The 21,587-nt window shown below is 38.3% G+C and overlaps 2 protein-coding genes and 1 long non-coding RNA gene across 4 annotated transcripts; 2 read left to right on the forward strand and 1 right to left on the reverse strand.

Moving 5' to 3' along the window:
* The first annotated feature begins 230 nt into the window (after nucleotides 1-230).
* On the forward strand, nucleotides 231-3,459 carry LOC131797392 (protein starmaker-like). Its single transcript, XM_059115015.2, has one exon. The coding sequence runs from the start codon at nucleotides 287-289 to the stop codon at nucleotides 3,008-3,010; it is 2,724 nt and encodes a 907-aa protein (XP_058970998.2). The 5' UTR covers nucleotides 231-286; the 3' UTR covers nucleotides 3,011-3,459.
* A 135-nt stretch (nucleotides 3,460-3,594) lies between these two features.
* LOC131779479 (two pore channel protein 1-like) lies at nucleotides 3,595-21,573 on the reverse strand. 2 transcript variants are annotated; one of them, XM_066162786.1, is made up of 28 exons: nucleotides 21,171-21,573; nucleotides 18,721-18,924; nucleotides 17,805-17,918; nucleotides 16,490-16,620; nucleotides 15,948-16,036; nucleotides 15,083-15,117; nucleotides 14,845-14,903; nucleotides 14,637-14,736; nucleotides 13,803-13,876; nucleotides 13,490-13,532; nucleotides 13,051-13,114; nucleotides 12,758-12,818; nucleotides 12,544-12,580; nucleotides 12,327-12,396; nucleotides 11,331-11,375; nucleotides 10,965-11,021; nucleotides 10,525-10,593; nucleotides 10,276-10,348; nucleotides 9,479-9,571; nucleotides 9,335-9,406; nucleotides 9,064-9,153; nucleotides 8,256-8,332; nucleotides 7,550-7,596; nucleotides 7,263-7,331; nucleotides 6,688-6,775; nucleotides 6,251-6,345; nucleotides 5,662-5,733; nucleotides 3,595-5,189 (listed from the first exon to the last, which is right to left on the reverse strand). In XM_066162786.1, the coding sequence occupies exons 1-28, from the start codon at nucleotides 21,207-21,209 to the stop codon at nucleotides 5,082-5,084; spliced, it is 2,175 nt and encodes a 724-aa protein (XP_066018883.1). In that variant the 5' UTR covers nucleotides 21,210-21,573; the 3' UTR covers nucleotides 3,595-5,081. The 2 variants fall into 2 exon arrangements, with proteins under 2 accessions (XP_066018883.1, XP_066018882.1); XM_066162785.1 differs by having other exon boundaries at nucleotides 12,529-12,580.
* LOC136279200 (uncharacterized) lies at nucleotides 15,251-17,919 on the forward strand. Its single transcript, XR_010716772.1, has 3 exons — nucleotides 15,251-15,320; nucleotides 16,478-16,626; nucleotides 17,827-17,919. It is a non-coding gene; the product is annotated as an uncharacterized lncRNA (long non-coding RNA).
* Nucleotides 21,574-21,587: the final 14 nt, after the last annotated feature.

Below are 21,587 nucleotides of genomic sequence, written 5' to 3' on the forward strand. Positions count from 1 at the left end.
ATATACCCTTTTCCTCTAGACCATAAAATTCGGCTAAACAATCTCAGCGATAAAAGAAAAACGCACATTGCCTAGATTGACGACGCGAAAAACTCGATGCCAAGCTGATAAAGCTCTCGTATAAAACACTCGTTAATTTCACGTGCATATGCGTCACGTGACTGTCCCTGTGACGATCATTGGACAGATTTGATATCTCTCTTTCAGTTAAAACAATTCTAATCATTTCTGTTAAGACAAGTTTGTAACGCAAGCGTTAGGATCTTTCTAAAATTTCGTATTTAAAATGGCAGAGAGTTCGCAAACAAGTGGAATCGACAAGCAGCTTTTCGGCGCCAAAGACGAACCCGGCCGAAAATCGACGCCAGAAACGCAGGGCGGAGAAGAGGCAACAAAAGCACAATCTAATGGACGTTTGGAGAGCGGGTTTAAAGGTCAGGAAAGTTCTTATTTTGTTCCCGACAAAAAAAATACTGTCGATAATTCTGAGATGAATACGGCAGGAAAAGGAGAAATCTTTGCGGAGAAAAAAGCAAGTGAAACGGCAACTGACCGAGAAGAAAGCACCTTACAGGACAGCAAGAAAATCGCAACGACGGAAGAAACAGCTAAAGAAAGTACGAACAAAGAAAGCCAAGGTGAACAGGAGACACAAAGAACTCAAGAGTTAAAGAGCAATGAAAAACAAACCCTCAAACCTGATCAAGCCAACAGCACCAAAAAGGGGAGATTAAGTTTTCGCCGCTCTAAGAAAGGTAAAATTTCCAAACGCAAAGCCTCACTCGATGAAGAAAAACGTGTTGAAATTTTGAAATGTGAAACTATCGCAGAGGATCCGAAGATCTTCGAGGAGAAGACGGATGAGATTTGTGACAAACGAGCAGATAAAGCTGACGAAGCGAAATTCGAGACTGTTGAAGGTTCGGTGGAGATGGAAAACAGAGAACCGTTTACTTCTCCCGAGGGAGTCCAAAACGAAAAGTCCACAGCGACGAACAACAAAGGAATGAATATAAAGCAATTTGCAAGTTTCCGTCAAACCACAAAAGGCAAGTACAATGTCAGCCAGACCTTTAACACTGACGCATGCGAAGGCCATGGGGAGCGATCTGAAAAATTCGAGAGCCCTGAAGATCGTCAGGATATGGACGTGGAGGAGACTTCGCTCAAACTACCTGTTGCTGCTGACAAAGGTGAATCGAATGATAAAGATGATGAGAGAGAAGAAAAAGCGGACCCTAGGAAGAAAGAGACCGGTAAGCAGAAGAAAAAAGTGACAGTTCTAAGCTTCAAGCGCAACAAACAGAGTCTTAAAAAACCAAAAGGAAAATCAAGTAAAAAAGATGAAGAAAAAAGTGAAATTAACGCGAGCGCTAAAATTGGTGTGGGCAAAGAAACTAATGACGTCAACCTTATGGATGGCGGTGCACTACGCAAGCAAGCCGACTTTGAAGAGAAAATTTCAAACAACCGAGAAGAACGCAAATCGATTGTAGCGGAGGAAGAAGATGCAACAGCAGAGGAGAAATCGGGCTCTGTTGAAGAGAAACAGGGTAATTCTCTCGAAAACGAAGAAAGCAACGCAGAAAAGGAAGACGGCTCCGCAAAGGCACATGAAGGGACAACGGAACTTTCACTGAAGAAAAGGAAGAAGGAGAATATTTTGCGTCGTTCATTGAGGAAGTTTACGAATCCAAGTTCTGTTCCACATGGGAAGAAAAAATCGAAAGGGGATGAAAAAACTGTAAACGCAGATAAGGGAGCTAGAAAGAGGAATGAGGAGGAAGACAAGAATGAATGTTCTGGATTGGAGGAAAGTGTTGAAGAACAAAGTGTCGCCCAAAAAGATACTGAAGAAAAATCGACCGAATGCGAAGAAAATTCGAAAGCAGTAAAGAGAAAGAAAGAGTTAACAGACAGCAATCGAGAGTTGAAAAGGCAGAGGGAAGATCATGAAATTGAGATCCAAGACAAAGATGCGCTCGGAGAAACAGCTGATGTTGTTGTGGTTGTTGAAGTAAAGCAAGACGCAAAAACCTCTGAAGTAAAATCAAACGTGGCAGACGATTTAGAGAATGGGACAACAAAAGAGCGCAATCAAGAGAAAGAAAATAGCGCTGATGAGTTGAACTGTGAAGGAAACAAAGAGTTGTCGCCACAAAAGAACAAAACCGATGAACAGGAGGAAGTCAAAGCTGACGTTGAAATTTCTCAAGAGATTATTGCACGCGAAGCTAAACAAATTGAAACATCTGCTGAAGGTCTAGGAGGGCGTGTAGTCGAAGTACGAGTTGTTATTGACGAACAGGCGAAGAAAAATAAAGAAGAAGAAACTAAGGCTGAAGAAACCAAAGGCAGCAGTGACGAGGGAAATGCCTTCACCGAAATCCAAAGGCAGACAAGTGAAACTAAATCTGAAAGTCGCCACCGCCATCTTGACGGATACGACTCGGATCTTACAGTGGTCACTGCTTTGGCTTATCCGTTTACCGAAGACGATGAATTGTCGGAAAGCGACACATCGGGAACCGATGCAAACACCGAAGATGACGAAATACAAGCCATTGCCGAGGTACATGTAATACCTCCGGAAATTGAGACATCCGCAGTAGAAGGGCTAGTGGAAACTACTACCAACCCCGATACCGAAGACGAAGAAGTACGAGTTATTAACGAAGGAGTATCTTCGGAAACGGGGGTACTACGAGACGGAAACGAAGGCAATGCGAAACTAGTTCCTGGGGGTGAACACGAAGTGGACACCCCTACCCAAAGCAATGAATTGGAAAATACATTGACGGCAGAGGAAGAGCCCGCCATAAGCGAAGAACAAAATTCAGGGAATGGAAGTACTGCGCAGAGTTTACAAAGTTCATTTCAGAATCCTGCAGAAGAATGGATCATGGTACATCGGCTCGACGTGACTGAAGAGATTGCACTTCGTCTTATGACCGTACTCCCTCGGATCTGTAAGCTGAGGAGGAATGTATCATGCTGTACGGTCATGTGACGGGGTGGAACACCGCTAGTGGTGTCTAACTGTTGAATAAATACTCGTTAATCAGCGGTTGGATTTAAAAGCCGCAAAAAAGGAACAAATTACTTTCTGGAATCACTCATTGGGAGCTTCAAAGTACATCAACAAGTCAAGTGATCATATTTTGCGTGGAAAAAAAACGGAAAATAATTAGAAAAAACAAAAACAATACAAAAAGAAAAAAAAGGGAACACGGGTTGTGCTTAAACTCATTAGGTATGTTCTGTATGCAACTGTTAAGCTTACCTTGTCAAGAGAATGGAAAAGAAAAACACTTCGCGTTGGGAGATCGACTAGAGTTAGACATTTCATCAAACGGAATCAAGGAATATTTATTGCAAAATTATTTAACTTTAAGCTTGTATTATTTTCTTTTTCACTGACGTCGCCTGCATAAGAGCCGAATAAAAAAGTAAACTAAGTGTATGGCATATTCTCAAGGTTTACTACGTAAATAATGCTGCTAAGGTTTGTCGTAAAGGGGGAAATTATATTTCAAAAGTGATCAACTAGCTTTTTCACAACTAATGTCTTTTCGCTTCCTTTTCTGGACTAGAATTCTTGATAATAAATTTGGAGACTAGAAGCTTTCAGCTTATGTTTCGTTATAGTGGAGTATTAAGAGACTAAGTTTTACAAGTAAGTGAGCGCATTATGGTAACGTGAAAAAACAGTCAGCATGCGATGGGCGGATTAGCCTAAAGCCGCAATGTCATGGTCTGCTCTCTCTGTCTCGCCCCCTAAAAGACTTTCCCAGAGTATGGTTTTTTCTTTTTTCAGAATGAAAATAATCCACTAGGAAATCTAAATATTTTGGCGGAATTGTTAATAATAAGTAAACCTTTACCATTTTAACCTGGTCTTAGAAGTCTTTTTACAATTTCCAGCTGAATACACTGAACTGACGCTCTACCCTTTCGTTGTGTGACAAACAATGCGGCGTCACATAACTACAGTTCATTACGTGACGTTAGAGCAGCCCCAGATACATTGATAAGGGAAGATACGTTTTTTATTGGGGGGGGGGGGGGGAAGAGGGGGGGGGAAGAGAGGGGGGGTTGGTGGGCCGGGGCTTCGGAGGGGAGGGTTATTAGTATTTTTTTTACAAATTGGGGAGGGTCAAACCTGTTTTATTCGTAACCGGGGGAGGGTCACAGTTTTTTTTGACAAGGAAAAAATGACTCCATGTCGCTTAGTTGAATCTTATTAGTTAACAAACACGCGAAGTGTGTAGAAACCTAAAGCTTGTATATACAAGCAAAGCTACCAGTCAAGATTAATCTGACTTATTTACAGGTGTCGAAATATTATATCAAAAAACTGTCTTTCCAACTAACATAATCGTCTCTTTCGACCCGTGTCCGCTTTCGTCCATATTTTTACGGCGGTAATGTTTCCGAAATGTTTCAGTCTCCGGTGACGATTCGTCACTTAAGCTACTCGGGCTTACACTTTCACTTGGTTCCTCACCTGATGTGCCATCAACATAGTCAGAGGAGTAGCGGGCATCCTTTTTAGGAAGGCGAGTCGGCCCATCTGACCTCACGAAATCCTCGCATTCACCACAAGCGCATTCCCCTCTTTCTATTCCTCGTATATCCTTGCCCATTTTCAAGTTTTCACCGTGCAATCACACGCCACGCAATTAACTGCTTTGTGCACAGACGTGGTTGTGTGAGTACCTCTTCCGGTTAGTTATTTTCACTTCCGGTTATTTTTGTCCTGGAGGAGGTGGGGGGAGGGTCAGATGTTTTTGTGTAGGTATTTGTGAGGGGTCATGCATTAATCCATTCTGGGAAGTGGGAGGGTCACGACTTTTTTCGCAAAAAATTTCTAAAATACCCCGACCCACCCACCCCCCCCCAATAAAAAATGTACCTTCCCTAGGAGCGCTTGAAAAACCAACCGCATAGGAACCAATCAAACTAGTATCCGCCTTATTTTAGGTAAGAGTTTACTGATTATATATACATAATAGAGTAATCTGTTGAACCTTGTTGGAGGGTATCTGTTATTCCCGCTCCCATTTTCAAAAGGTGGCGTCTTATTCGTCTATCACCATGTTTACTTCTACCATTTCTACCTCATCATTTATATGAGCAGGCGCTAAAGGTTCTCCTATTTCGAGGGGCTCTTCATTTTGTATCCATTGCTACAAGGAAAAGCAAAACATTTTCAAAAGATGGCTTCTTACTCGTCTGACTCTGTGTTTACTTCTCCCATTGTTACCTCATCAGTCACAAGACCATTGGATAACGTGTTCGCGGGGACTGATGATGAAGGAGAGTTGGTAGGAGACATGGCCATTGTATCTTCTGTTATATGAGCGTGCGCTAAAGGTTCTTCCATGTCGAGGGGCTCTTCATTTTGTATCCATTGCCACAAGGAAAGCGAAACAGGTTTATCGCAAACGAGATAATATTCAAAGAACGAAAAAAAGGGGCGCAATGACAAAATGGTGTGACCTCGTCGCTTTTACATTACTTGTCTAACTGACTAATTTACTACAGTGTAATTTAACAATTAAAAACTGACTTACTTACTACAGAATAATTCATCAGTTAACAACTGACTTATTTACTACCGAATAATTCATCAATTAATGATAAATGAGAAGTTTATACCTGGACTTCATCGTCGTACATTATTACTCTCAAATCCATTTTCGTCTTGGGGCGTTTTCCTTCGTAATGAACCTGCAATGAAATGAGTGTACGCGAGTCACATAACAGTCTCAAACTGCATTAAAACAGTTAAACCTCGGTACAACAGGCCGCTACGCATTTGAGACCTTAGTATATCGACCAAAATACTACAGCCCAACAAGTGTAAAATTTATGAACAAGAACCCTTAAATAACGATACCTGTTTATACGTTCAATGAAACTTATGGGTCTCTCAACGGTTGAATGTATCTGATGAGCATAGGAAGCTGTCTTGCGGGACCCTTGGATGGTATCTCGTAATTCATTTTGATAACCAGTGATAGTAGATTGAAAGTTTTGAACTTATTGTTAAGTTGTTGAACGGAATATAGCGCAAATGGAAACCATAAATATACGGTCATTTTGATACTACCGTAGTGGGAAATCATGTCCTATGCTTGCTGGTGCTTGTTGGTGTTTCATGACTCAAGGAACATTCCTTTAAAAACAGAAAACTTGGGAGTTGACCGAAAATGTCTGACAGACAACGAAATAATGATATTCTTACGAGCTGATCGGGCTGCAGATCTTCCACATAGCTTTCGCCCAAGGCCAGGAGTTCTTCGTAGGTCACAATGATTTCCATCCTGATTTTCATATCCTCTGTGGAGAGGTAAACCATTTTGTCAATATTGAATACACTTTCCTCTAAGTGCAGCTATTCTCCATCTTGACAAGCAAAAAAATTAACGCCAATTCGTATAATGTGTACGCTTTGCGAACCTTTTCCTTTTTTTATGGTAGGTTGAAAGGTAACACACACGACTTAGGTTTATTTTGCTGTACAACGTCTGTGACACTAACGATCGAAGATACGTGATCTTTGAAATACGAAATTCATTGACAAAAGAGACAACAGAGAACGTTTTCATCATTTCAATGTTGTTATTTACGGCGGAGTGGTCCAGAACAGTCTCGATTAGAGTAATATCTGAAGCTCTTCACCTTCTTCGTCTGCAGGATGTTCTTGTCTATATTTAATCCGGAAGCGAAAGGCTTCCAGGATAAACGCCACAACAATTGTCATAACAACCTGGTCAAAATAAGATAGAAAAAGAGGATACTTGATTACCTGACTACCGAGAACTGATAAAACTATGGTAAAATAATTATTTTCTAAAGGCACATAGAAGAAGATAAAAAAAGCTAAAAAAGCCTGAAATGTTTCAGAAACGTTTTGGTTACTCATCTACTAGGGTCAAAATTTACCATCTCTTTCATTCTATAATAATTTTTCTATCTCCGCGTGTCGCATATGGACCTAATAGGTAGCCTAAGTAACTCGCTGAAGAGTAGCTTTCCTAAACTTACCGTGTAGGCCCAAATGTGATTAGGATGGGATCTTTAATTGGCCACAAAACAGTCTATAATGGGTTAGTGGTTATGACAGGACAGCGACACACACCGAGCAAACGTTGACTTTCGTACCCCTTCCCCCGAAGCTATTTCAAAAGCCCAAGTATGCAGATCTTTGTCTAAAAACTTGTGTCACTATGATAGTCGGTGATTTTATGACTTACCATTGTGACAATGTAAAATAACATAAAGAATACACTGGCCCAGTCTGATGTCAGGTATACTATCCCTTCCTGTCAATAAATAGGAAAAGAAAGCTGATTATGAAAAGGCAAAAACTAATCCAGAAGTTGCACAAAACAAGCCGTTAGCTCCACCAAAAGGTAACCAATTAAACCCAACTATAATGATGCACAGGAATCCCGTGCACTCACGAAGGCTGATCCAACTAAACACCGTCGGAAGCTTATGAAGCAAGTGGAACACTGAAACAAGCAATCGTGTTTCTTACCATTATTATAAACCAGTTGTTTACCACTGTCAACTCGAACAAAGTCACTGCAGATAATGGTAATAAAAAACGGTTATATACGATGTGATAAAACTCTCCAATGGAAGGGTGGCCATTTTAAAGAATTTGAGAAAATTGCAAGCATGAGGCGGAAAGGGAAGTGAGTTGGTGGGTGAGTTGGAGAAAGATTTTGAATTCTTAATTACCTGCGTATCAGTAAAAGGCCCATTTATCAAAATTTACCTCATGATGGGCTATTTCTGTAAAATCGCATTAAGTGACGCAATGACGCAAATAATTACGATAAGTGTATGCTAATTGCTGGATGTTTACAGACGTTTTACAATTGAAAGGTGAAAAGAGGTCTTTTGTAGTACCGGGGTGATAACGACAGAGGGTACGCTCGATTACCTGCCGTTTTTCGGGAATTGAGATTGCGCCTGCGCTCACACCACCCACCCACTCCCACCCCCCCCCCCCCCCCCCACGCCGTCGGGGAAGATCGAATGAAGAATGGACTTAAGAAAACGGCGGAAATCGAGCTTAGACGTGGGGTGTCCCTCAGTGTGGTTTAGCTGCCTATAACACAGAAACTAGTCATCCTTAAACTAGATATCCTTTGTTCGTTATAAAAAAAGTGCTTCATTTGTGGTTCTTCCCTATTTGCAATAATACTTTAACCAGAAAACAGTTTAAAGACGCTTGCCGTATGAATGTAGTAAATCATCGAAGTTGTTCAAATGATAGCCACCCTCCTTGTATGCTCCTTCCCACGAAGTGTTTCTGTGCAAAATAAAAAAAATACAGTTAGAGATGAGATACATTCAGGAATACCAAAATGTAAATCGTAACGTCTTACTCAATCTCTCATAGGTCTCTCTCTCTCAATCTATCATAGGTCTAAAAATGCTGGCGGATTTTTGTGCATTTCTCAGCCGAGGCGAGCAATAGGGACGAATGCTTCCGCCGCACAGCCTGAAAATCACTGCTCGACTAAAATACGTCAAAGAAATGCCTGTTCTGCATGATAGTGTGCAAAATAAAACTCAATGCCAGGAAAGACGAGGTTGTTGAGTCGGTGACCGACCCATATTGGAGAGAAACAAATGTTCAGCGCTTCAACTGGGATTCGACCCAACGATCTTCCAGACAATTAGAGCGTGAGACTTTTAACCTCCGAGCTAAAGGTGACTTGTGGCTGGACTGAGACCATCCAAAAGATAATGAAGGGAAATAAGAGGACAGACTGGTTATTGGGTGGAATACGTCGATTCCACTTGAGCTATTTCTGGTTTCAAACATATGCAGAATACTACTTCCCCTAATGTTCGCACACCAAATTAGCCTTAACGTGATCGACTTACATTATATTACTTTCACGCCGAACATTAGATCGAGCTTGGTCTTCATGCGGTCGTTTCGATAAACAATCATTAGTTTGAGAGACTACCTGTAAAGAATCCATGTGAAAAAATATTCGATAAAAGACTGTAACTGGAACGGAAAATACTTACACACAACAATCCTTTAGTTCGAGTCCAGAGAAACATTCTATTCCAATGATTCCAAACGAGTAGTAAATCAACAGAATGACGACGGCAACCCTGAGAGAAAAATCGTTTCTTGCACGTTAGTGCTTGGGTGACGTTAGCAAATCGCATTAGCCTAGCAGAAGACGTTGCGTGACAAACTGTCATTCTCACGCTCAGCCATGAATAAACTTTCAGCAACAGTGCGACGCCTACATAACAATGGACAATTCCACTAGAACAGAGATAGCATTACCTGGCCATTCGAGGTAACAAGACACCTATTGTCTCAAACAAGTCACGGTATCTTTTTTTCACTTTAAAAAGTCTGCAAGGAATATTAATTGCTTTAGTAACATGAAGAACTCAATAAGATTTTTAAGAAGAACTGAATACTTACAGCAAAAGTCTCAAGGGTCTCACACAGACGATAAAACTGAAGGATGTTGAAACTGCACCAATAAAACCAGCCACAGTTACAAAGAAGTCGAATCTGTGAGATAGCGTAACCATAGAAGCGTTTAGTTCACGATAAGGAAGTTAATGGATCAATGTCAGTAATTAAGCAACTGCACACCCACCCGACAACAGTCAACTGATAACAACTGAGCCAAGGTTAGTGTTGGGTTAGGCGAGGGTAGGTGCAAATCTACAGTTGCTCAGATACCGACAATTAATCCCAGATTATAAAACTAATGATCTGAATTCGGGGAAAACTCTTCTAAAACATATTTACTTTCTTTGACTAACAGCTGGTGCTGTTGGAATATGTAAATAACAGTTTGACATAGTTCAAAGTTTTCTACTATATTACATATATTTACTTTACTATATTATATATATATTACTATATTTACTATATTATACTATATTTACTTTCTTTGACTAACAGCTGGTGCTGTTGGAATATGTAAATAACAGTTTGACATATTTCAAAGTTTTCTCCCACCAAAAAACAAACAAAGATCTGCAATGTATCTATCCTTCGATGCCTGTTCACTTAATACACACAGTTGTGCACCGTGCGAAATGCAATCAGTGTCGATATTCACGGTTGTTCATAGTTTCAGCGACTGCGCCGCGTTGAGCAAAAATTAGTTGCAAGTCAGAATCTACAAAGACTCTACAAAGTCAGAAACGATAGCCTTAACTGCAACACAAGAAAGCACAACTTAAACTCCGTTCTTAAATACTCACATATTCCAGCCAGACCGGAAATATTTCCTTAAACCAAGACCAAGGAGTTTGAGCAAGGCTTCTGTTGCATAAACTGGAAACATTAAAGTTACATTGCATATATCTGAAAGAGCCTTTAAAAACAGCCCAAGTAATTTAAATCCAATACGGAACCAACTTACAAACTTTTACAAAGGTAAATCGAGCTATGCATCGTATCAGAAAAAAAATTTAGGAAAAAATACATGTAACATCGATGAATCAACTCACCACAAATGAAGACTATATGGTACCAATGGAGCTCTCTTATCTTCTTTTCCCTTTCATTTTGAGGAGCGTCTGCAAATAAAGAGTAAATAAAATCTTTTGCATGGAACTCTCAACATATTTTTCGGTCAGAACAAATATCATCTATGCACGGATGCGCAGAATTTCTTTATTTGGGTAGGTGCCCCGCGTTTTCTAATTGACTCACAAAACTCACTCCACTATTTTAGCCAATCAGAGGCCAACCCAACACGCGCCGCGGCTTTTTCACGGGCGTTTTTCCCGCTTTTGGTACTAGTCACAAGACCGGTCAAGAGAAATTGCCTCCAGTTTTGATAAGCCGCCGCCTCGTTGCGTGGTGTAATGAGACACTTCAATTCTAAACAGATTTTTCAACGACATAATTGGATAAGCTTAAGATCAAAGAGGAGAAAATAACTTACTGGAAAACACAATGATATCCACAACAACTGAAATCCCATTTGTAATAATAATTGCGTCTGTTAAAGAAGAAAATTTCAAAGACGATTATTCAAAGCAGAAATTAATGATCTGAATGTATTATGAAGACTAGCTAAGCATTACCTAAAAGCGGAGTTCAAGGCCAATAAATGTTTGTTCGTAGGTCTAATTAATGAAGCTTAGCTATTACAGCAAGGCCTCTAAAAACGTTTGAGTTAATTTCTTTACGTTTCAGCTCTTGAAATGTCTGGAAATTACAAGACAATATTCCAAAGTGTGAGTGAATTTGCTAAATTCAAGTGAAATGCAATTCTACAATTTAGCAGCAAAGATTCAAAGAGACTTACAGATGACGAACTCAAAAGGCTTCTGTGATATGAGCCAGCGAATACCTGTGAAAAAAATTAGACTTTTGTATCAGGACGAATTTACACATCTAAGTTTCGGTAAGACAATAATCATAAGCATTTGTCATCAACTTGGGGTTTTGGAAACTATAGCAATCAAGCGGAGGAAGCTTTTCATGCTGATCGCATGAATTTCGTGACTTGGTTGTTTCTGGACTGGTGATAACAAATCGTACAGTTTCCAAGAATTCTTGAGACTTTTCTAAGACTTTGAACTATTTTCAATGGTTTTAGTTATTTACGAATGGGTTTGTAGGTTACGTTTAAAATCTTCAAGGATATTTCTTAACAAGCTCACACAGAGTTACAAACAAAACACCCCTTAAAAAATCCAGGGAGATATACAGAAAAAGACTTTGAAAAATTTCAAGAACAATTTTTTGAAAAGACTGTCAAAATGGCCACTAGAAGTGGATGAGGAGATTTAAGAGAATTCCACGTCAGAAAAGTTTACAAGAATAACTTCCTGCCAACTGCTCACAATTCTCTATTTTACAAAAGAAAGATATAATTTCTAAGATATCCAAGGCCAAAGGAACCAGAGGTAAAAATAAGTGTTTACACTGTCGTTGTCCTCCCTGTCTTGGCTGGACAATTAATTCCCACTTATTTAGCAACTTTGAATTGAGTGTCGAAAGTAATTCGGAATTGCTTTGGTTTTGATTTCTTTCGTTCAGTGATTGGTCCGGAAGACTTCCACTACTTCCTCAACCAATCAGATTCAAAACTAAAACCAATCGCGATATGGTCACCCGCGTTTTCCCGCGCTTTAGGCAGTTTGCTTCTTTTCACTTGGAGTTCTCATTGGCTCTTAAAGTATTTATTGTCTTCTGATTGGTGGTTGTCGCTACTCTGTTTTGGTTTTACAACACTCAATTCGAACACCGCCCTAAAAAAGACGATTCAAGTACACTGAACATGGATATTAAATCTTGCCTCTGAGTGTGCGGTACAAACAGTTGCATGACCTAAAACAGCTAAACCACTGATCGTGATGTTCTGTTACCTTTAAGAAAACAACAACAACAACCATGTGAGATAAATCATAACACGATTTTTACAGCAGTTTTAGCAGGCTTTGAAATTGTGTTTTTCAAAATGTTCTTCAATTTCTTTCGATAAAATAATAGACACATACCCGCTTCCACCTCACCTCACTGTTTTCAAAAACATTGTAAAATTCATCCAGGCTAAAATAAAAGTTGATAACTACCAGTAAGTATAAATATTGAGTCACAGTCAAACTACAATGGTACCAGATGTAGAAACTAAATAAATTCTAAACTACAATTAAGCCGAAAAACAAATTACCAATTCAAATCTCTAGAAAAACCTAAAAATAATGCATTTTTGAAAGAGGACATTACCTTAGTTGTCCAGTGTTACTTTTATTTAGTGACTTAAAAAAAAGATAATTCTCCACATCAGCTGTTGGAAAAGTAACAATCTTTAGATTAATGACCTTAATAATATTTCTCTAAAATATTTAAACCACAACAATAGTGTGTGTGACTAAGATTTGAAACTAGTCCAGGCTCTTATTGACTGAGTATCGATAATAATATTCAAAATATTATAGTTAACTGCGAACTCGTAAAAAGTAATAAACACTTTGAGCACATTTTTTACTTATAAGCCTGAAGTAAATTAAAGCACTTACTTCTTTTGGGGTCGTAATGTGACATCAAGCCTTTAAAAGTTTCCCATTGGATCCCATGTGGAGGCTATGAAAAAAAGTGTAAATTATCTTACCTCAGGGGTAGATTATTTTTTTTTGTGCCAGAAAATTTCTTATTGACATATAAATGACCCTGCCTTAAATCAAGACCTAAGTTGTTATATTTAGTTTGACACAATAGTTATTTGAAAGTGGACTATTTCAGGGAATTAATTCATTGGGTATTGACTAACTCAGACAACTGACAGACCACTAGATTGACAACCTAATGCCTAACTTACTGACTGACTCATGGCCTACCAGTGCTTGTCTCCTGGCTGTCTGCTCCACTGACAGACAGAAGATGATCTATTTGACTGACTGACTGACCAGTTAATTGTTAATAATAGACTGATACATTACTAACTTATCAACAACTTACATTTTCACCTTTGAGAAGTTCGTAAGCTTTTCTTATACCTTTCCTTAGAGAAAAGAAAACTACCAGTCAAGACTTTAACAAACACACTTAAAGTCTGAGAAACTTTTGTTACTCTGAAGTGTGTCAGATTCTTAAGATCTTTCTTTCCTCCCTGACCTGGACCATTAAGAAGGAGAATAGAGGGAAGAGAAAGAGATACTGTGGATGGTGTTGAGTTCACATCATGGAGTTGTTAGAATTCCTTATATTAACTAAAACCATCAGGTTGCAGACACTAGCCAAAATTCAACTGATTTGCCCCAGAGATTCTTACCTTTTATGAAGAAAGAGTTTTCTAAACTTATTCTTTACAATGTTTGTAAAGGCATCATAAACCACAGCCAAAAGCTGCAATGTTAAAGCAAGAAAACATTATATGTTTACCATAGGCTACATGTAATTAATTTTGGTTGGGGCCAAAATTTGGAAAAAAAATGACAAAACTTTTTGTCACGAAAAAGTAATGAGAGACTTATGGTCTGGCTACTAACAGGAAAAGATATCGCCTGATTAATATTTTTCTCTGATTGTTTATGTTCTTATCTCCTGCCAGTTTGACAATGTAGAGATATTGTTGGTAGAAATTAATTTCATCAGTCACTTCTGGGGGTGACAGGTTAACCCATAGCTTTCCACCCTCACATCAGTTTACAAGTTCTCTTTACTGTTATCCACAAGTTTTCTAAGGTACTTACAGGGAGAATTTGCATAATAATCAAGAGCTTCTTGACCTCACAATCATTTCCTTTATTCCACTGACCTTAGTTTGATTCAGGGATGATGTATAATACATGATGTATGGAGAAATTAGATCCTAGTCTTAAGGGTTAAAAGGTTAAAAGAGACAGGTCAAGAAAACTGGATGGTAATTACCATACACAGTAAATGTCTGTGTAGTCTGATTGTCCAGGTGAGAGTAGTCCTAAGAGGACTCAGAGTGTTGTTGGTTATAGTGACTGACATTCAACAACCTGAGCAGAAGTCATCATCAGAGTCAAGTGACTTGCCAGATTGGTAGAGACCAGTGGAAATATATTAATATTAGCTGGCAATAATGTGGTGCATGTCTGTGCCACAATTTATACATTGTGGTGCTTTGAAACCTTACCAGACTCATGAGAAAGTAAAGAACAACTGCAATGTAAACAGCAAAGTAGATAAAAGACCATCGTGATCTGATATATGCTGGCATCATTACGTCAGGATAACTGTAGAAAAGAATCCACAAATTTAGTGTAATTAATAAGAGGGAGAATATTTCAAGGAACTAAAATCATTCTTGCTTAACTTATGAATAACTATTTAATTTCACCTACTTTGCTGTTGTAAGTAACACAAATAAGCTGATGAAGCTTCTCCAGAAGCTGCTGAAAAACTAATTTTGCAAAAGGAGACTGAATTAAATAGAATTCCTTGAAAAGACTAGAGGTCAAATAAGCAGTGAACTTTTCTTTAATTGAATAATCTAGCATGCAAGTGAGGTGTGATGGTGGAAAAAAAATTGGTCTGTCAAATATGTCAACATGTTTGATAAGTAGGTTTAAATAAAATTACCTCATCCTTTTCATTGTCAGAAAACAGATAGAACCCTGCAAGCAATAAGGAAACTGTAATGAAGGCTATTTTTAGTTATTTGCATGACTTTCAATACCCTTTGGTTTGTGTGACATACTTTTGAATTGTTAGCATTATGTTTCATTCAGCCAGGAGACATGTGAGTTACACGTGTAGTCAGAAGAGGAGATAGATTGAAGGATTGTTGAAATATTAGAGTAATAGAATGGGGAAAGAGGTATGTCATTTTGTTTATATTTGGATTTATATACCTAAACGTGTACAATCAAGGGTAGTTCTGTATCACTTAGGATATTTATGTTCTTTAGATTTATCTGTATACATGCCCCGCATGTTTTGAGTTTAGGACATTTTGATTATTGTATATTGAATGGTAATGGATTTTTTCAATTTAATGTACTTCAATTTTTACGAGCTTTCAAGTTTAATAAATGAATTGAGATTTAATAGACACTTGGAGGTTCCGTCAATATAAAAATTTCTCTGACGCAGCGTTATTAGATTGATATATGTCAGTGTTGGCCCCATTACAGAAACTGTTAGTGAAATGTTGATTCATAAAACAATGCTAAAGGATGGTAGATCACATCTGAGCCAAATGTCTCTTCAACTGTTATAAGAATGATTAGTAAACTAGAAAACAATTTCTACAATCTACACTCCAAGATAACTATTCTTCACAAATCATTTAATTTAGGAATTCATGGAGTTAACTCTAATTAATCTCAGAATTTGGTAACCAGTGCCTTTCATATATCATTCCTTCTAATGAACAACATAAAAGCTAACAACTGATTTCTGGAGCATACTTCTCTAATACTAATTTTTTTTTCTTATTTCTTACCTAACATAGCAAAGATTACCATGATAAAAAACAGCAGAAAGAGCACGTACAGGATTGGGGGAAGTGAAAGTAAAATCTGTCTGAGAACCCTAAAAATTCAAAGTAAAAGAGAGTGCATGAATCTCATTCAAACAACGGGAAGAAATAACAGTCATTTCAGAAAATAGAAGTTCAAAACAGCCAAAGACATTTTGCTGCCAACGTCTTGAATTGGTGGATTACCAATCCCAGTGCTCTCTTATCAGGATATGTTACAGCTTCGTTTCCCCTGATTGGGAGGGATACTCTTTATAGGGTGATCCCCAAGATAAACTGATCTGTAGCCCTTGAACAGTGAACCCCAAAACTGGTCCCTCCCTAACATCTATCTTTGAGATTGGTGTTATTTCACCATTGATCACAAATTTGGTGGGAAAATTCTTCCAAGAGAGATTTTTGGATCCTGTTGATACTCTGAGGTTGGAACAATAAACAACAAATTTATTTACACAAACCACAGTGACAATTTTAACTTCAATTTTAACTTACAGAATGAGACTCACCTTCTCACCCCAGAACAGTAATGCGTGTCAATAAGAAAGAGTGGGCGCAGAGATCTTGTTACTCGAAAATGATTCTCCCTTCTCACCAGCACCACAATGGCTTCTATAAATACCACGCACCAGATAAAAACCTGATGGTAGGTGAAACATTTGAATTGTTTTAAAGTTGGATTGGTATTTCAGCAAGCCAAAAAATATATTGCCAGACCCATATCGATCTATAACACTAATATAAGAGGTTCTAGATAGTAAGAATCCCTGTCATTTTTATCAAACTAAGTACTCCCTCTGAGTCTCACATCCTTTCTAATTACAATTATAATAATGGTGCTAATTATCTTGCTAAACATCCACACCAAGTTTGTCCAGATAGAGAAATTTCAATCAAGTGTTGAGAACAATCCAAGATTACATTCACTCACTTGGTGATTGGTCCATAAAAGTTTTACTACCTTCTCAACGAATCAGATGTAAGACTTCAACGGGTCTGCCTAATGTGCGAGCCAGCGAGTCATGCGAGTCACTGTGCGAGCCATGCGAGTCATGCGAGCCAGGGTGCGAGCCATGCGAGCCAGGGTGCGAGCCATGAAAAATGAAAAATAAAAATATATCAAAAAACAACAACAACAAAAACATCTCTGTCTCTAAAGACTACAAAGAATGCGTGACTTCGATAGTGTTATGTAATCTATACAGTACTGATGTTATCTGAACATTGATAAATCGTTTTACTACCAAGACGCATCTTCGAAGGTATTTTTCTTCGACATTTTCTCTCCTTTCAAAACATAATATAACAGATCTTAAAATAAATAATTAAACAAATAAATAGCACGAGATAAATACAGTTACATCACGTTTTAGAATCATCTATGAAATTAAAACCGTCGCTACATGTCGCTAGTGTCACTCGCGTCATGTATCATTTAATATACAGCGTTATGTAATTTTTTCTTACGTTTAAATTGTGGCTCGCATGGCTCGCATGTTTTTTCTTACGTTAAAACCGTGGCTCGCATGACTCGCATGGCTCGCATCGTGACTCGCATGACTCGCTGGCTCGCATATTAGTAAGACTCTACTTCAACCAATTGCAGTGTGATAGCTTGTGCACATTTAGTTCCATCCTCTGAGCATTCTGGTTGTTTTTAATTCAAGTCCTGATCAGCTTCTGGCAATTTCTTTTTCATTTTTCTGGTTGTCGCTGTAATTAATTTGGCTTTGTTTTTTTATACTTTCACTTGAAAAGCCCTCTATCAACCCTTTGTGATGGAAAATTAATGCATGTTACAACCAAAGTAGCACTGTAATGTACCGTGAAACGCGTTCTCTTATAGGAGAAGAAAAATTTTGCTCCCTGCCATTTCAGTTTTACAGCAAGTCCAGCAAAGACAATCACCAGAGAGAGAACCTCCACGGCTGCATGAACCTGGTAAACAATATTGAATTCATTATTGTAATTTACAATATCAAATTATTAATCTTATATATATCAATTACCCATATTAAATAGTAAGCCCTCTAAATTATTCAGTAAAACTGCTATTTCAATCATTGGTTGATACTGAAGGATTTACTTCTTGACTACTTATAGAATCAATCTCTCTACGCTTAAGGACATCATGTTAAAACACAACTTAGAGGTTAATTATTTTGCATTTACCCAAAAATACAACTGCATCATAATCACTAGTGTAATCTGTATCTGTAAAGGAGGGGAGGTTAAGGAGAGCCATAGCCATTAAGCCATAGCTATAGCCATAGCCATAGCCATACCCTCAAATTGGGAGACACTTTCCCAGTATAAAATTGGTCCAGTAAAATATTCATTTTTGCATCTTCTCATTGTCATTTTCTACATCAGGATCACACTTTTGCTTTGATGAAGGGCTAGCGCTTGAAATATCAGCTTTAGAAACTCTTTATAGTGGCCAATCAACATTATTGTACATTGGACTTGCTTAGGGTTAGGCTAACCCTATGAAAACTATGAGCATAAATTCAGTATACAACAGCATGCGAAATCGATACGATAACCCATATCTGCCACAGATATTTGGTTATCATGTCAAGTTCAAAGTCTGTCTAGTTTCCAAGCCCTAAGCAAAAGTTCGAAACTTATCCTCTTTATTCATACTTTGTAAAGCCATATGTTGTAGGACTTTCCCTTTCAACTCCCCCCCCCCCCCCACTCCCATAACACCTCTGCCTAGAGCTGAGTGTACACTTACCTCGACTGGAACACTCAAATTATTAGCTTTTAGTGCTGATGGTTTTTCAGTGAGTCCCAAGGCAAGAAGAATCAATGCAGCCATCAGCTCCAAAACATAGAATTTTTGGGAATTTGCTAGAAGGTACCATCGAAATGTTTGAGAGGTGGGATGGGTTTCAAAGCGGTCACTGTTCTTTCCCTCCATGAGATATATTGCTGCATTCTACCAAAGAATTTGTTATTAAAAAATCATTAATCATAGCAGTGGGTGGCAAAGGGTTGACGGGTGACTCACAAATATCAGTAGCCCACAATTACTATGTGACATGTGAATTTTACAGAAAGGAAAGAAAAGGTGAGATTTGAAGTTTTCCCTTCTAAATTTGTGACCTGTGAAATATTGGGTCCCAATTTTGGTTTCATGCCCCAATTTTAGAAAAAATTAATGGATGAGAGGTGTTCAAAGTTCAACAAATTAACATGGGATTCAGAGAGAGCGGTTCGTAAAATGGAATAATCGTTTAGAATGAGAAATGTTGGCTTTTCTGTATTTTTAACATGTATTTTATCGCACTTTATGAGAAATGCGATATTGCTGGACATATGAAAGACATCAGATTACCTATAATAAACGTGTTACTCATGCTAATAAAATGGTGGATAGTTGTTCGAGAGAAAATGGAGTTCTCTGCACTGTAGCATGATCATGGTTATTGTTCCTTCATGATGAGAGTGAGTGGCAAAATTTTAAATCAAATATTTCTTGAGGTTTTGATGAATTGCACCAAACATTTTGATTTGAGCAGTTCTTTAACAGCAAGCTGTGTTGCAAGATTCATGATTCGTTGAGAGTGCCAATTATATTTTTCTGGATTGGTTTGCTTGGCGCTATCTCTAGATGAATGTCTGATTAATATTAACTATGGACTATTTTCTGTGGCTCCCAGGTAGCTTTTTCACCTCACGTGAGATCGTGTCTGACTGATATGCAGTGTTAAGAGGTGTTATTATTGAACAATGATTTTTCTACGAAAGATGGCCGAGTTTTCTCTTTGGTGGTTTGGTTGCAGTCAATTTCATGGTAAACATCATGGTGTTACTCTTGGATCGGGTCTTTCAATGTTAGAATTTTGAACAATTGCAAGTGTGTTGCAAGGTGGATTTTATGTCATTATTGACTGTTGAGGGAATTTTTTTGGCTGTTTCGAGGGTAATTTTGAGAACAATGGACGAATGGAAATGTTTTCGTTGCCTGGAGAGAGTGATCTTGTGGAGTCGTTGAGGTTTGGCCAAGGACGAATTCGGATACCGAATATACCGAATTCAGATACAAATACAGGACTTGGTCAGTTCAAATATTTTATTGATGCAGAACTGAGCCGGTTTGAAGTTGAATTCATCCATTTTATGGGGGGAAAAATAAGAGTTTTGGAAACAAAAGTTGCAAAATTTACTATATGATACTCTTTGTCTTTCATTTTCCTGCAATTTGATAGATTACTTCAAACAAGCCTTGAAATCTGATTGGTTGTTTTGTTTTTAGTGTAGCCTCCTCACTGGCTGGGGAAAAGATGCGATTTAAAGCAAACTGGACGCATATTTGCGTTCACTCAGGCTTTCTGTTGGAAAGAAACTTTGTTTTTTTCTTTGTGGGAGCTGACAAAAGCATTTCTCGAATATTGTGCGTGTTAAATATTCAATAGTGAGATCTCATTTACATCTACATCTACTTTTATTAAGTTGGTAAAATCTGTACAGACATCACACCAATCAACTCGCGCGCAAAGTGAAAACACTATATGAAGGCTTAAAATTATATTAGGAACGATTTTGATCTAGAAAGGGGCCAAGAATATTCCACAATAGTGCAAATAATCGTGAACGCTGATCGCGGAGAAGCGATTGCGTGACGCTCGTTAAGTCGTAAGATGACATGTTATCACATGCCAGACGAAAAAAAACTTTAAATTCTCAGTCTACATTTTTTACCCACTCTGCAGTTTACATTTTGTACCTGGTCTACATTTTGTATCCGGTCTGCGGTCTGCAGTCTGCATTTTGGGTAAAATTTCGGCACAGCCCCATACTACATTATGCATTCAGTTTTTGGATAGAGGAAACAATGATAAAATCAATATTGTCGTTGGGAAAACAGATTTGTTTTACAATAGTATGGGGCTGTGCGGAAATGTTTTACTGCATTTTGTACTAACAGGTATCCGTAGCACCAATACAGTCATAAAATACCTGTGCGTGAGTTAATTCTTCATTTTCGTTCTTTACCGCATAAATACTCTTTCCTTCTGTGAAAATGTAAACGCTAATCATGTATCAAAACTCTCTCACGGCAGTTTCTAGAAGCAACCTTTTAGGTTGACACTTTCAAATAATGTTGTAAATATAATAATAACTTTGATAATAATAACTCTACTAACTTTTGATGTTTTATATTACTGTCGCAAAACCTACCGACTCTTTCGTAAGTCCACTTACGCGAAGATTCGCCATATCGGTTAATATTCGTAGAAGGAAGTGCAAAACAGTTTTGAGTCACAATACTCTTTTGGCTGTTGAATTAGTTGTTGAATTCGTTACTCTTCACAGCTACTTGCTATGCATACCTGAGAACAATACTTCTAGATCTCTTAATCTATTTCTTGTGGGGACAAACCGGGCCTTTGTTTACAATTCACAGACCCAATGTTTCGACACTTCCTGTCTAGTACCTCCATCAGGGGTGATCTAAACGCTGCAACAAGAGGTCCTTTATTACAATCACTAATTAGAAGCCTTTTCCCTGACGAGGTGTAAATAGGTGTCAGGAAGTAAGCCGCCATCGTCACGACGATGGCAGCTACTTCAGAACAGCCAAAAAACCCTTAAATT

This window comes from Pocillopora verrucosa, chromosome 2 (genome assembly GCF_036669915.1).
Source record: "Pocillopora verrucosa isolate sample1 chromosome 2, ASM3666991v2, whole genome shotgun sequence".
Taxonomy (NCBI): domain Eukaryota; kingdom Metazoa; phylum Cnidaria; class Anthozoa; order Scleractinia; family Pocilloporidae; genus Pocillopora; species Pocillopora verrucosa.